Raw genomic sequence first — 15,131 nt, 5'->3', positions numbered from 1 at the left:
TCCCACACCGATGTTGCTTTAGTTAATTCACACAAAGGGATAGAAGATGCACAAGGAAGATGTACTAAAAGTACAATAGAGACTTGTTTCAGGAAAGAGTAAAAATATGTATTGATATGTCATATTGAATTTTTGGCAGCTTATTTTGACATATTAATTCAAGAACACTCAGCCAAACTGCTTTACCACCTGTCTTAGTTAGGGGTTCTGTTGCTGTAAAAGGACACCATGACCACAGCAACTCTCATAAATGAAAATATTTAATTGCAGGAGCTCGCTTGCAGTTTCAGAGATGTAGCCCATTGTCATCATGGCAGGGAGCTTGGCATCATGCAGTCATACATAGTGATGGAGAAGCAGCTGGGAGTTCTGTATCTGAAAGAGAGTGCCACCAGGCCTGGCTTGTGCTTTTGAAACCTCAACGCCTCATCCCCCCAGTGACATAATTCCTCCAACAAGGCGAAAACTATAACCCCTCCCAAGTAGTGCCACTATTTGATGACTAATCATTCAAACATATGAGCCTATGGAGGGGGGAGACTCATTTTTAAACTACCACATTCCACCCTATTTCCTCAGTACATTCTGCTCTAATGAAGTGTGTACATGTCGAATGATTATGGTGCTATGCAAAATGGCACACTAAAAACCACAGGCTTATAAGGAAACTGGGTCAGAGTATGGTTTCAAGACTCAAAACCTGACACAGAGGAAGAGTGAAACCTGCTAAGAACAGTAACACAGTGTCACACATGTTAAATGGCCTCCACATATGTAAATGCTATAATAAGTAATTTCACTTATTGAAAAACTTTGAAGTTTGCTTGTGGAAAGTGGGGGTTAAAGGGATTGAAATTTGTGAGCACTAAGGTGGGGTATATTAAAAAATCAACAGAAAGTGGTCACAGCAGGTCTAAACAGCTATGGCACCCTATGTGAGATGGTTGATATTAGAGGCATATTTCAATATTTGTGTTTTTGTATACAGCTCAGTTCAACTAGAGATACTTTCCTGCATCCACCATGTATTTCTTCAAGGGGAAATTATAAGCAGTCACAAAATTTTGCATTATGCTTTAATTCTTGTCTGATGAATAATAGGGTGGCAATCTGCATTTTCAAAGCAAGTATTTTGTCAGAACTGTTTTTTTCATTTAATACACAAGGCCTAAGGCACCCTGGACAATAAAAGGATAGATAATTATTACTGTCCCTGTTTATGATCTTACTGTCTGCTAGTACTCATGGTTTTACTCAATCTTTTCCCCAAACAGGAAGATGGTGATTAGGAATTCTAAAGCAATAATAAAATTCACACTGGATCAATCCTTGTCCCCTTTCCAAGAACCACAGATGAATGATTGTGCTGGTGATCTTGTTGAATGATGTGACCTTCATCTTTGAGTAGCTGCTTGAGTGTTTCTTCTGCAATGTGGGCATCTTTAATTTTTTATTTATTATTACATTGTGTGTATGCATGTAATGTACATGTTGAAGGGAGACTCTACAAATGCCTTAATGCCTGTGTAGAGGTCATAGGACAAATTCATGGAGTTGTCTCCTTCCACCTTCATGTGGGTGCTGGGAATTGAACTAAGATCATTAAGCACATTGGCAAGTTTTTTTTACCTGCTGAGAGATGTTATTGATGTAGATATCATTATTAGTGACATTCAAGTTTCTTATGTGATAAAATGACATGTGACACGGATAATACTAATAACAGCAATGTCAAGTGTGGAAAATAAAAAGTGAGCAGATACCTTAATTATGGGTCTATTTATATGGCAGCCACAGGTAGCTAAAATGAAGTAGCCTATGTGCTAACTTGATCAAGAAATGCAATGGAATTATTGCAAATGGAGGGGGAAGAAGGAAGATTCTGCTGAGGAGGCAAATAGGGCTCTCAATGTTTATCTATCCTTGTATTCCTTAAACATGTTAGAAAGTATATGAGTGCTTGCCCTCCCAACACTCCATTAACCACATACAGTTACTTAATAGAGTCATTTCTGTGATTTCAAAATACCTATGCTAGTCTAAAAATTTTGTGAACCAATGGAGATTTCCCAGTTGAGGTTGGCTAGTATGAGTTAGCAGTAGCAATGCCTGTACTGTTAGTGTAGTAGAGCTGGAACCCCTTCTCCTATGAAGACAGATGCAACCATGGTTCTTGGAGGAGATGGAAAAAGTGAGAAGTCTATGTAAATCCATAGTTTTGTGTATGAAAAGAAGCTTCTCTGAGCCAAAAGCCAGATCACAATGGAAACTGACTTAAAGTAGGGATTGGGGCCATGCTACTTCATATTAGCAAAAATATAGGCTGAACTGCTTAGTAGAGTTATTAGACCTGCTGAAATATGTTGTATGGCAGGTAGCACAAAAACAACTTTGAACACAGTGCTCATAGGTGCATGTTCACATTGTCTTACGATGTCGAGAATGAGACTGAAGGCCTTGCACCTGCCTGCTAAGTGCTCTGCTATGAGCTAAATTCTAGTCCAAAGTAGGTTTTCAAAATTGCTCATCCCTCTACGAACTTTCTTCTACAACATTTTGATTATATAAAATGAAAATCTGTACAGAAAAATATTGAGGCAGGTAGTCACTATATAGCTCTAACTCTGTGGAATTACAACGTGGCCTGGGCTGGCCTTGAACCTTTTTTCATCTTTTAATCTGTACTTCATGAGTCCTGCCTTGGATTATAGATGCACATCACTGTACCCACTATAAACATTTTAAATGCTACTTTAGAGATTTGTGTGTGTGTGTGTGTGTGTGTGTGTGTGTGTGTGTGTGTGTGTGTGTGTGTAGTAAATACACTGTATAAGTTCTGTAAGGCACATTTGAAAATGAACGCTTGAGGTGAGAAGTTAGCTCAATGGGTAAATATGCTTGCTGTGCAAGCATGAGGGTTTGAATTTGAATATTCAGCATGGCTGCACATCCCTGTAGCCCCAGCATCGAGGAACAGAGATGGGCAGGTCCTGGGAACTCACTGAGCAGTCAGTCTAGCTGAAATAGTAAGCTTCATGCTTAGTGAGAGACCCTGCCTCAAGGGAAAAGCAGACAGTGGTAGAGAAGGCGTAGGTGCACATACCACACACAAATAAAACAGAAGTTAGCACTTGTGGTTTCTTGACTTTAGAGTTTGGAGAAAGGTGGAGTTCTTCTTGGGACTCTCAATTCCAAAAGGCCATGAGTGTTCACTACCACCTAGACAAGAAATTGCATTCTCTCAAATTCACTGATTTCTCTTCTTTACAAAATATGGGCATTAACACAAATGTTTATTAATCAGAAAGGGTAACACTACCAAGTGAGAGTCGCTGCAGTACATCTCACTAAAACCCTGCTTGCTTTAATCTCTAGCAATTCAAATTAAAGTAATTAGATTTGGGCATCTCCTGGGAATGAATCTGCCTCCTTTAGTTCTTAATTGGATCATGACAATTTTATAAAATCATTTTAGAGAATTACAAAATATCTATTACATTGTTCAATTCACCACATGTCTTTGTTGGCAGAGGCTTGGGTAATTTAGATGCTTGTGATTTTCTAAGTGGTATTATGCTTTAAAAATGTACCCCAGGATACAAATCCATATTAACTAACTGACAAAAATTATAGATATTTTTATTTGAGGCAATGCAAAAGGGTTAGATTGTGGCAGGAGTAATCAGACATCCCTTCCATATTAGAGATCTGATATTCCCAAAGCACAGGTGACTACCACTAGTTAAATAACTGTTTAACCACAACTAGTTTATCTGAGTAGTTAAAAGCTTGTTGAAGAAATACTGTCTGAGTACAATATGTTCTGTAGAAAGGAGCTCACAGACAAAAAATGGATCTCTCTCTCCTGTCTTTCTCTCCTTACCTCCCCAGTCTCCGTTTCTCTGTTGTCCTCATCCTCTTTCTCTCCTTCTCAAATTGAGAAGAGAGAAACTATTATCTGAGAGACTCTGTGTTGCACACATCTAATCTCAGCACTGGGGAGGTGGAGGCAGGATAATCAGGTCAGATTAGCCTACATGGTCAGATCCTGTCTTAAGCCTATCTTGTTAAAAGGTAAGAGAGGCCTCTTTCATAATCTTGAGATGAAAAAGAATCCTGTGCATAGTCTTTTAAAATGTGGGCGTTAGCCCACTCATAACCTCCCCAAATCAACAAAGTTGACATAGTAAACAATTCAAGTAAGCACTGAAAAAACGTTTCAGTGATGATCCTTAAATATTGAGAACTTAGGGATACTTGTGATACTCTTTCCAGGAGCAGAACATTTTAGAATCATGTGACTGTAAATTCTCTTTGACTTGGTTGCATCTCTGGGCAAATACATTAGCTCTCTGTAGGGAAAGTTAATCCTTGATTAGATCTCTGTAGGGAGAGCTACTTACTCCTTGATATTTTCTAGTTTGCCAAGTGATTCTGATGAGGTTGAGAAGCATTGTGTTTGCTGCTTGAGGAGTTGTTTTACTTGGCAGACTAATGTCCACAAGAAGACATTTTTATGTTATGACACTGAATGGGGAAAACATTAATCCATAACATAGCATACAATTGGGAAAACTGGCTAGGAATTTGTTTAACTGACCTAGTATCTCATGAATCTAATCAAGGGCTTGAAAGTTGCTAGCTCAGTGGTAAACATTCACTCTCTTTTAGTCCAATTTGTTAGAGGTTGGAGGTAGAAAAGTACTGAACCACTTGGTGGAGTAGATTTCAGTGTCCAAAGTCCATCATAGATATTGACATCCAATTGAATCCTAGGCAAAGACTAAAATGTACTTGTAGGAATAAAGCCATTGTTTGGCATTGACAAAATAAAGCAAGTCTGCAAAGGGGTAAGTAGTTCTATCTGTACCCAGAGTCCTTTTTGATATGAGACAACAGGAACAAATTATATGATTGATACATATGGAAACAGCATAGTGAGATCCATTATTTTGTATGCTAAAATTATCAAAAAGCAATTTATAGCTGGGCACACACCTTTAATCCCAGCACTGGAGAAGCAGAAGCAGGTGAATCTCTGACTTCAAAGCCAGCCTGGTTCATGTAGTGAGTTTCAGGCCAGCCGGGATAACATGGTAAGACCTCCAGCTCACAAAAAAAGCAATCTATAATACTTCCAATATACACTCTAATTGCAAAAATTTTTAGGTGCCTAATTAAAATGAAAAAAGGCATTAACATTAGGCTGACAACAAGCAAACATTAAACATATTTTTGGTTGTAATTGGTTTATTTTGTTAATTACTGGTGTTAATCTTTCTCTCTCTCTCTTTTGGGACACAGTTTCTCTGTGTAGCAGCCCTGGCTGTTCTGCAACTTGCTTTGTAGACCAGACTGTCCTCAAACTCACAGAGACCCTCCTGCCTCCACCTTCCATGTGTTGAGATTGAAGGTGTGTGCCACCATTGCCTGGTTTGTTGTTAACCTCTTACTGGGCTTAATTTATGAATTCAACTTTAATATGGTATACGTACAGTTTGACATAATCTGTGTTTCAGGTGTCCATTGGGGATCTTGGGGTGTATCTCCATGAGTAAGAGGGCTACTGTAATAAGATACAAACTTCTGCTAGTACAAAATTCTAGGCAAAGGAATGGAACTATTCTCCCATCCTTGTGAATTAGCTTTGTTCAGAGTCATTGCATCTTCTTTCCCAGCCATGGACCAATGTAATTCATTCCCCTCACCCTCGTCTTCTGTTTCAGATAAAGACTATTTTGAGTGGATTCATCATCAGAGGCTACTTGGGAAAATGGACACTGCTAATCAAGACTGTTACGTTGGTGCTGGTTGTGTCCTCTGGCCTGAGTCTTGGGAAAGAGGGGCCACTGGTGCATGTGGCTTGTTGCTGTGGTAACTTCTTCAGCAGCCTTTTCTCCAAGTATAGCAAGAATGAGGGCAAGAGGCGTGAGGTGAGCTAGCTCCCTCCTACCTCCACTGGCGGGGGATATAACTTCTTGGATTTCCTACATCATCCCACCTGCACTATAATCCCTAGAGCTCACCTTTAATTTCTTCCTTTGCAGGTGCTTTCAGCTGCAGCTGCTGCTGGTGTCTCTGTGGCCTTTGGTGCTCCCATAGGAGGTGTGCTCTTCAGTCTGGAGGAGGTGAGTTTGGGAGGACTCCTTTGACAAGAACAATATTATGATTGTATATAGATATGTATACGTATTAATTTTTACCATTTTTATGGTGTTGGGGACAAAACTCAGGGTCTTGAGAATACTATACCCCATGCCTTCTATTTCTCTTCCAAACATAGCTAAAACACATTTTGATTAAAGCTATCCCACTTTTGTTATTTGTTTATTAATTTTTGACATGCTAGGGATATAAAAACACCTAACTGTATCCAGAACTCACCTCACCAGCCTACATTTAGACATTACTTCCCTTAAGTGTTTTTGTTGGTGCTTTTTGGTCACAACTAACATAAACTGATAAAATGAGTAGCATATACTTTCTGTTTTAGCTCATCTCTATGCCAAGTGCTAAATGTTAGCTGCTCACCCAAGGCTCTGAGCAGTCCTTTCTCTGATTTTCTATTTTTTTCTTCTCAGGTCAGTTACTACTTTCCCTTGAAAACCTTGTGGAGGTCATTTTTCGCAGCCCTGGTGGCAGCCTTCACACTGCGCTCCATCAACCCCTTTGGAAATAGCCGCCTGGTCCTCTTTTATGTGGAGTATCATACGCCCTGGTATATGGCTGAACTCTTCCCCTTCATACTGCTTGGAGTCTTTGGGGGTTTGTGGGGAACCCTCTTCACACGCTGCAACATTGCTTGGTGCAGGAGGCGTAAAACTACCAGGCTCGGGAAGTATCCAGTGTTGGAGGTCATTGTGGTGACAGCCATCACTGCCATCATTGCCTATCCCAATCCGTATACTCGCCAGAGCACCAGTGAGCTCATTTCTGAGCTGTTTAATGACTGTGGGGCTCTTGAGTCCTCCCAGCTCTGTGACTATATTAATGACCCCAACATGACTCGGCCTGTAGATGACATTCCAGACCGACCAGCTGGAGTTGGGGTTTACACAGCCATGTGGCAGCTGGCCTTGGCCCTGATCTTCAAAATAGTCATTACTATATTTACCTTTGGCATGAAGGTAAGTAAAGTGGAAAGAAGGTGGGGAGGGCATGTTTTTCTGGTATAGCACATTATTCTCCAGAATAAAACTACAATCGAAGAAGAGGAACACTGACCTTTCTTGAATGTGCTTGTTCTTCTTTTAATCAAAAGGAAATAGTTCTCTAAACAGCAAGTGTATGCAATAGAGATTTTATTTCCATTTTCCTTTTAAGTTATTTTTTTAAGCCAAGGTCTCACCATATAACTCTGGCTGGCCCAAAACTTGCTATATAGACCAGAGCAACCTTGAACTCACAGAGATCTCAATGTGTCCCAAGTGCTGGTATTAAATGCATGTGGCACCACATCTGGTATAGGTGCATTGGTCTGACCAACCCACTCTATAAGATATTTATGGGATACAGGGCTGGATACCAAGTCACCTCATTGCCTTCTTAGAAGCTTAGATTTACTTGCTGAGTGAGTGATGGCAGACAGTGGACACATAAAGCCCAATTTGACCTCCATTTTAGTCAGTAAACATCCCTTGAACATTTTCTGTATCATGAGCAATGTATTAGGTCTGAGAGGTATAGAACCCAAAGCAGAATGATGCCCTTGAAAGGTACATGGCTCTGGAGAGACACACCCAAAGCCAGCATTTAGAGAATCTGTACTGAGCAGCTTACGTGCTACATCATCATGATGGTACAGAGTAATTACTCCCTGGATTTAACTAGGCTGATGGCATGGACTGTTTGCATACATCTTTTCTTGCTATCATTTGAGAGATGTGGATAATAGCACATGTTTCCAATTTTGGAGAGAAGACAGGTTCTTTCATTGTGGTTTGAGCACTGTTTTAACTCTGCCTAGCCATACATTTCTCCAAAGGCACTGAGGCATTATTGCTTTCTTTTTTTCTTTGAGGTGGTGTCTCACTGTTTAGACCAGGCTGTCTCTGAATTTGTTATCCTCCTGCCTCTGCCTCAAGAATGCTGAGATTACAGATGTTAGTGCCATGCCTGTCCAAGTTGATCATTTTAAAGTATAGAGACTATTGACGTTATGTACATCCACAATACAGCATAGCCATTGTCTGTTTAGTTTAGAACATTTTTTTTATTCACCCAAAGACACTGTATTAATAGTTACTCTCCATCCTCCCCTCCTCTAGCCCTTGCAGCCTTCCATGTCTTCTCTGAGTGTGAATTTACCTATTCTGGATAGTTCGTGTAAATGGAATAGAATATGTGGTCTTTTGTGTCTGGCATCTTTCATTCAGTGTTGTGGTTTCAAGGTTCATCCAATATTGTACCTTTTTCCAATACTTTACTCCTTTTATTGGAGCATTTCACTATTGTAGTATTTCATTCTAGTCTACATTTTCTTTATCCATTCACCGTTTGACATTTGGATTGGTTATGCCTCTTAGCTGTTGTGAATCGTACCATTATTTCTATGTAAAAACATATCAGAATATACCATTCATACAGAGTTGGCCACAGCTTAATGAATTTTCACAAAACATTAATATGTGTGGCCATTACTACTGTTATGTGGTATTCTACAAATGTTTTATTTTTATGGATTCTCAGAAATGGTGATTTCATAAGGCACAGGACAGGTAGAACTCATTAAATGGATGACTCACCCTTACTCTTCAATTTCTATCAAAGGAGTTAGTCTTTGTATCCAAGGAAGATGCTATCAGCACCCTTTGTGCTTACTAAGAAAGGCCTACTTTGAAGTTAATGGGGATTCAATGTTGTGGAGTAAGGGAAACTCAGAGACAGTTTCTTAAAGGTATTCCAACCTCTAGAAATTGCACAGGAGGCTGCCTCTTCTTTCACTGCAGTGAGGTTAAAGATCCGTCTCTATCTTCAGATTGATGGCTGCTGAGGTGGTGAGAAGAGCAGCTGCTGTGAGCTCTCCAAGCTCATGGATTCTCATTGACCATGGGGAGTCAGGGCTTCTGTAGCACATGCATGATCATTATTAAAATAGAAAACTCACCATTACCAACTACTATTAGGCCATGCAGTCTGCTTCCTTGCTGCCCCTAAGGTGGCTGGAAAATACTACAAACACTTCTTGGAAAATGGGCTTAGTCCATTTGTGTCCCCTCTCTGTCTGATAAGTGTCCAGCCAGCACCCTTTGAAGAGGCTACTAAACCTTTGAAAAGCTTTTGGAGGACCCAGGACAGCTATGGTGACTGTAATACACTCTGGTTTCTTTATTTTACCTGGGAGCAATTGAAGGCCTTTCTCAACTATTTTCCTGCTGTGCCTTGACATTTAATTTTCAAAGCCAGTGTGAGTGACATAGCCAGGGGAGTGAGAAAGTGGTGAGAGGCTCAAGTGACAGATGCATGCTTGGGATGTTATCTGCAGTGAAGCTTATCACTCTTTAATGCACAGCAGGCAAAGGGGCTGCCTTTTGAAGGGGAGGAAATGAAAGTGTCAAACTGTGTTCTTTTTGAGTTGCAGTACAGTTCAACAACTAAGCAACTGAGCAGGTTAACTCATTTGCCTCACCTTTTCCCAGCTTACTTGTTTTGAAGAACTGGATCTCCTTTGAAGACCTAAGCCACATGCAAATATGTGGGGGTGGGGGACTCTCACTTTCCCTGGGCCTGGGTGGTGGAACTGGGCCTCCTTACCTCAGGCTACCTTTTCTCTGTGTGCTCCTTCGAGATTCCTTCAGGCCTCTTCATCCCCAGCATGGCTGTAGGAGCCATGGCAGGCCGAATGGTGGGAATCGGTGTGGAGCAGCTGGCCTACCATCACCATGACTGGATCATCTTCAGGAACTGGTGCAGGCCTGGAGCGGACTGCGTCACACCAGGGCTTTATGCGATGGTGGGAGCTGCAGCTTGTCTAGGTACAGCCATAGGTGGGGAAGGGAGAGGGCAGGGTGCTGTTCTGCCTTAGAGGTCAGACAAGAAAGAAGAGATGGACTTGATCACTGGCTTCATTTGGGATAAGATTAGGCTATGCTCTGGTAACAAGCAAATTCCTACATCTTGGTAGTTCATGTATTATTAGACACACGTGTGCGTGTGGTTCTCCTCTGTCCAGTTGTTCAGAACCCAGGCTAATGAAATCTCTACTGTCTTACAGCTGTACCATCTAGAATATGGCTTCTCAGCAAGGAGTGATTCCACCTCTGATGATATTTGGAGACACTTTTGCTTATCATAACTTTAAGTGCCACTTGTATGTAGTGGGTAGAGGGTACACATGCTGCTCAGCTTTCAAGCATAGCACCTTCTTGATAACAGGATAGCTCAGCCCCAAATATCTCATGTACTGAGGTTAAAACAATCTGGCTTAACTTTATTGGAGTAGGATTTTGTTGCAATTGCCTTTGAATACTTAGGGATTCAAAGCCTGATTCCTGTCCCACCTAATATTCTTTTTTTATTAATTTATTTTTTATTTTACATGTCGATACCAGTTCCCTCCCCCTCCTCTCCCTCCCTCCCTCCCACTTACCCTTTCTGCCCCCTCACATGCACCCTGACCACCCTCCCCTCCCCTGACCTAATATTTTTAATAATCCCTCTAACGTTTTGGCTTCTGAGTTGCTTGCACATTAGGAACCTGGATAGTCTGATAGGATCCAGTCATTAAAGGGCCAGGCACATGACCTGGGAGAATAGACACCCATATCCCTCATTGGAGTGGAGCTCCCTGTCAGGCGATACAGGTTCCTAATGCAAAGTGGGGTATAACAGAGCCTGGGCCCAGGCATCATGTGGGTGGGACTGACTCCATGGACCAAGTATGAGGAGGACAGAAAGTTCTTATTGGAGAGCCCTGCTAGGGCTGAAATTGTGGTCTGTGAGCTTGTCTGTTCACACAAATCACACATTCATTGGGCCTGTGGCTGAGCTTCAAATCTCACTGCTTTTCTGTTATAGGTGGTGTGACTAGGATGACAGTGTCACTGGTGGTCATCATGTTTGAACTGACTGGAGGTCTGGAGTATATTGTGCCCCTCATGGCAGCTGCTGTCACCAGCAAGTGGGTGGCTGATGCCTTTGGGAAAGAAGGGATTTACGAAGCCCACATCCATCTGAATGGGTACCCATTTCTGGATGTGAAGGATGAGTTCACCCACCGTACTCTGGCCACGGATGTGATGCGGCCACGGAGGGGAGAAGCACCACTGTCGGTGCTCACCCAGGACAGCATGACCGTGGAGGACGTGGAGACGCTCATCAAGGAGACAGACTACAACGGCTTTCCTGTGGTGGTCTCCAGAGACTCGGAGCGCCTCATCGGCTTTGCCCAGAGGCGAGAGCTGATCTTGGCTATAAGTGAGTATAGACAGAGAGGCTCTCACCTTTCCCTTGGAGGCCCTAGAATCAGCACATGGGTCCCAGGGAGTTCACTAAGTCAGGGGCTCTCTTGACAAGCCCCAATACGTCACTCAAGTCTAAGTGGTCAGTCCTAAACCTGTACTCATATGGTTAACACTATTTAGAGTCAATAGGTTGCATGTATGTGTACATAAGTATATGCATATGCGTAAAAACTTTAGAAGAGAACATGAAATTTAGAGAAGGCTATGGCAGGGGAATATAGGAGGAGTTGGAAAGGGAGAAGGAGAGGTGGAAATGAAGTAATTATAGTGCACTCATTAAGATTATGTATTTGTATATTGCAAATTCATTATAATTTAATGAAAAATTATGTTAAAAAGTCAGAGTCTTCGAAGCTTTGTTTTAAACATATTTGTTACCTAGGATCAGGTTAAGATACAGATTGTAAGCTGGGAGATGGTGACATACACCTTTAATCCCAGCCCTCAGGAGGCAGAGACAGTCAGATCTCTGAGTTCGAGGCCAGCTTCGTCTATAGAGTGAGTTCCAGAACAGCCAGGGCTGTTACACAGAGAAACCCTGTCTCAAAAAAACCAAAATGGAAAACAAGGATACAAATTCTGATTGAACTGGCCCACTGGGGGCTGAGAGTTTATATTCCTTCTGAGCTTCCCAGGCATGCCAATGTTTCTGCCTCCAACTCACATTGTGAAGAGCCAAGGTTTAAAGGTTTAAATTTAAGCCCTGGGGTAGGTATTCCTGGTTAGAATGTGGTTGTTATGGGTACAGGCAGTCACTGGGGGGTCTATTCCTGCTGGAAGGTGTGCTGCTGCTGCTGCTGCTGCTATAGTTTTAAAGGAATTGTTGACTAAACTGAAAGAAAGGAAGGCTATGAGAACAAAGTTGAATGACACAGCTTATGTCAAAGTGGCCATTCCGGTAGCATAGTCAGCCCACTGAAGTGGGGAGTTCTCCCTCACTCAACACTGCACTAATCTTTGCTACAATCTCTCCCATTATTTTCAATTGAGCCAATTAGGGGACCACGTGGGTTATAAGCAGCATCACTCGGAATTAGTTCGATGTGATTATGTTTTCCTAGTGTTTGAACTGAGGTTCAAACTGTTTTATTTGGGTAACAGATATACAGTTGGGGTGTCCCAAAAACTAGCTGCTGAAGGAAGCTAATCTGTGGATCCATTGTAACAGGGATGGCTGCAATGGACGGGAAGCAAGAAGTAGACCTCGGTAAGAGCTGTAGAGAGAACTCTAGGACCTCAGGATGCAAGCAGTTGCGAGGGCCAGCGTAGCCCATTTTCCCATTCATGATAAATACCAAGCCCTGCCCACCAGCAGTCTTGCTCCATGATCTGTGAATTATCCCTGTATTACATGGGAGTCAAGCCTATGGCACTTTCGTGACCATGGGCCAGTGTTATGTTCTACCACACCTTCCAGAATGTTCCTGCGGTGTAACAATGAGATCTTCTTCTTCCTGCTGATTACCTCAGCATGTATACATCTTCACCAGACTACTCTTTCATTCTTTGGCCCTTTGTTCCTATTTTCCAGGCTCCTCCTTTTCTATTTTTAACACCCATTCCCCATACTAAATAGCTTAAAATATATTTAAGGTATCTTCCTCTAAAGCTTTCCAAATGTTAGTACCTTGTAACTTTAATGGTTAGCTCACACAGAAAACAAAGTTTGAGTTTACATTTTAAGTACAACGGCAAATTCCTGTGTGAGGGCTCAGAGATGTTTCTTTTTATGTAGGTCCTGTCTTGGAATGGGGAGGTGCCTTGAGGGGTAAACACTGCCTAGAAAATAATAAGATCATTAAGAAGTTGTTTAAGTAGGGTCAGATTTGTTTTAAAATAATATAATCAGCAGCCTTTAAAATGCATTCAACCCCCCCCCCAATCTTTTACACAAAGGTTGAGTTTAGAAACTGAAGTAATAAATGTCACACAATCCATTACCTATTGTGCTGCTCCAGGCACACCTGCTAAGAGACATCTTATTAATTTTGCTTAAATCCATTACTGTAATCAAGTGGGAAGCGATAATTGACATCTACTGGTTGGAGAAGAAATTTAAGCTCTGCAAGCCTGCACCCTCTCAGAAACTATGTTTGGAATATCTGAAGAGGCACCATGCAGTGTAAATCATATTTCTGTGCTTTCAGTTAGGCCTGTTATAGTGCAGAAGCTTCTATTTCTATGGCTTGCTGAAAGATGAGGGGTGCTTTGCTCCAGGGAATCAGACAAGCTGTTTTCCTAAGGCTTGGAAATGGAGGGATCACCACATTGTGGTGGTAAGATTCAGGACCTGTATTTGAGGAATTCTATGCCCTTGTGAGAATATCAAGATAGGACATTAAACATTTTACTAAAACTCTCCCATGCCAAATTCACTTTTAAGGGGATTAGGAAGCAGAGCTTTTGCAAGGAACATTCAAGAAAGTTATCATGAGTAAAGAATGAGAAATGAGGATAATAAGGATTTTCTTCCATTCTGTTCTTTTCTTCTAAAACTTAAAAAAAAAATATATTCTTTTTTACATTAGCAAGCAAAGTAATGGATCTCATAATAGTGTTTTCACAAATATGTGTATTATGTCTTATGATTCATAATCCATCTCTGGGATGCCAGAGCACAACCATTACCTTTAGATTAGAGAGTGATAGTTAACAGCAACCCATGGCCATCAGAGTTTATTAGCCAATGGGGCCCTGTTGCGTGACTCTTGTTCAAACTCCTGGCAAGTGGATTTTACCTCTCATTACTCTTTGCAAATATGAAGATCCTTCTGTACTCTGCGGGGCTCAGGCATTTCAAGTCCTGGCTTCTGCAATTAAGGAAGTACAGGTTCCAAGAGTACTCAGTGGGAAGCCACAGCGATGATTAAAGGAATGGAAAGTTAGAGCTCTGGGGAAGAGTTAAGGGAACTCTCAGGTTTTTCATCTGGTGGATGACTTAATAATGATTCTCCAGCATATGGAAGATGCTTACTTGCATAAAGGGATCCACCTTCAAGACTGAATGAGAAGATAGGCATCAGATTTGCCAGACAGACTCTGTAAGTGTTGAGGTTTCTGTTTGGAGGCACTGTTAATTATTGAAATGGTCATGTGGAATAGTGGTGTTAATTACTTTCTGCTAAGTGTTAAAATACATGGAATGTGTAAGATTTATCCTTGCCTTGGTTGATAGTATTTTATAAAATAATCTGTTTTTCTTTCTGTGTAGTCTTTAAACCATGTCATACTGCTACTTAGCACGAGAGTGGTTGCTTCCATTTTTTTCCATTTTAACCTTTCTTGTTAATTGTGTCTTTTTTTTTTTTTTTATGGGAGCATTCTTAACCAACTGGATGATAGAGCATTGCCTCACTGGAAACAATTACTCTAAAGTAAAGGCTTTTAACCTTAATACCACTGACATTTGCATGTGTTTGAGGCTGTCCTGTGCACTGTAGGGTTTTGAACAGCATCCTTGCTCTCTCTCCACAAAAATCCAGTGGCATTTCCCCTTTCCCTTTTGTGACAACCAAAAGGGCCTGTAGACATTACTGAACTCCCCTGAGAGTGGGGCAAAAACTGTACTCAGGTAATAGTCACTGCTCTGAAGCCACTCACAGGCTTATTGGGTGTTTGCTTATTTCTAATGTTTAAAATGTTCATGTTATATCACATTATGTGAAATTC

The 15,131-nt window shown here is 41.3% G+C and overlaps 1 protein-coding gene across 2 annotated transcripts in view; it reads left to right on the top strand.

Annotated features, from left to right (window-relative positions):
* Nucleotides 1-15,131, top strand: part of Clcn4 (chloride voltage-gated channel 4) — a 68,061-nt gene that overhangs the window by 39,487 nt on the left and 13,443 nt on the right. For both annotated transcript variants that reach the window (XM_051174862.1, XM_051174861.1), the window contains exons 6-10: nt 5,727-5,933; nt 6,048-6,128; nt 6,582-7,127; nt 9,788-9,974; nt 11,017-11,415. In XM_051174862.1, the coding sequence (XP_051030819.1) occupies nt 5,727-5,933; nt 6,048-6,128; nt 6,582-7,127; nt 9,788-9,974; nt 11,017-11,415 (1,420 nt within the window). The remainder of the gene's footprint in view (nt 1-5,726; nt 5,934-6,047; nt 6,129-6,581; nt 7,128-9,787; nt 9,975-11,016; nt 11,416-15,131) is intronic.

This window comes from Phodopus roborovskii, unplaced genomic scaffold (genome assembly GCF_943737965.1).
Source record: "Phodopus roborovskii unplaced genomic scaffold, PHOROB, whole genome shotgun sequence".
Classification (NCBI taxonomy): domain Eukaryota; kingdom Metazoa; phylum Chordata; class Mammalia; order Rodentia; family Cricetidae; genus Phodopus; species Phodopus roborovskii.
Note: the sequence above shows the minus strand (reverse complement) of the source record. Positions and strands in the feature narration are given on the sequence as shown.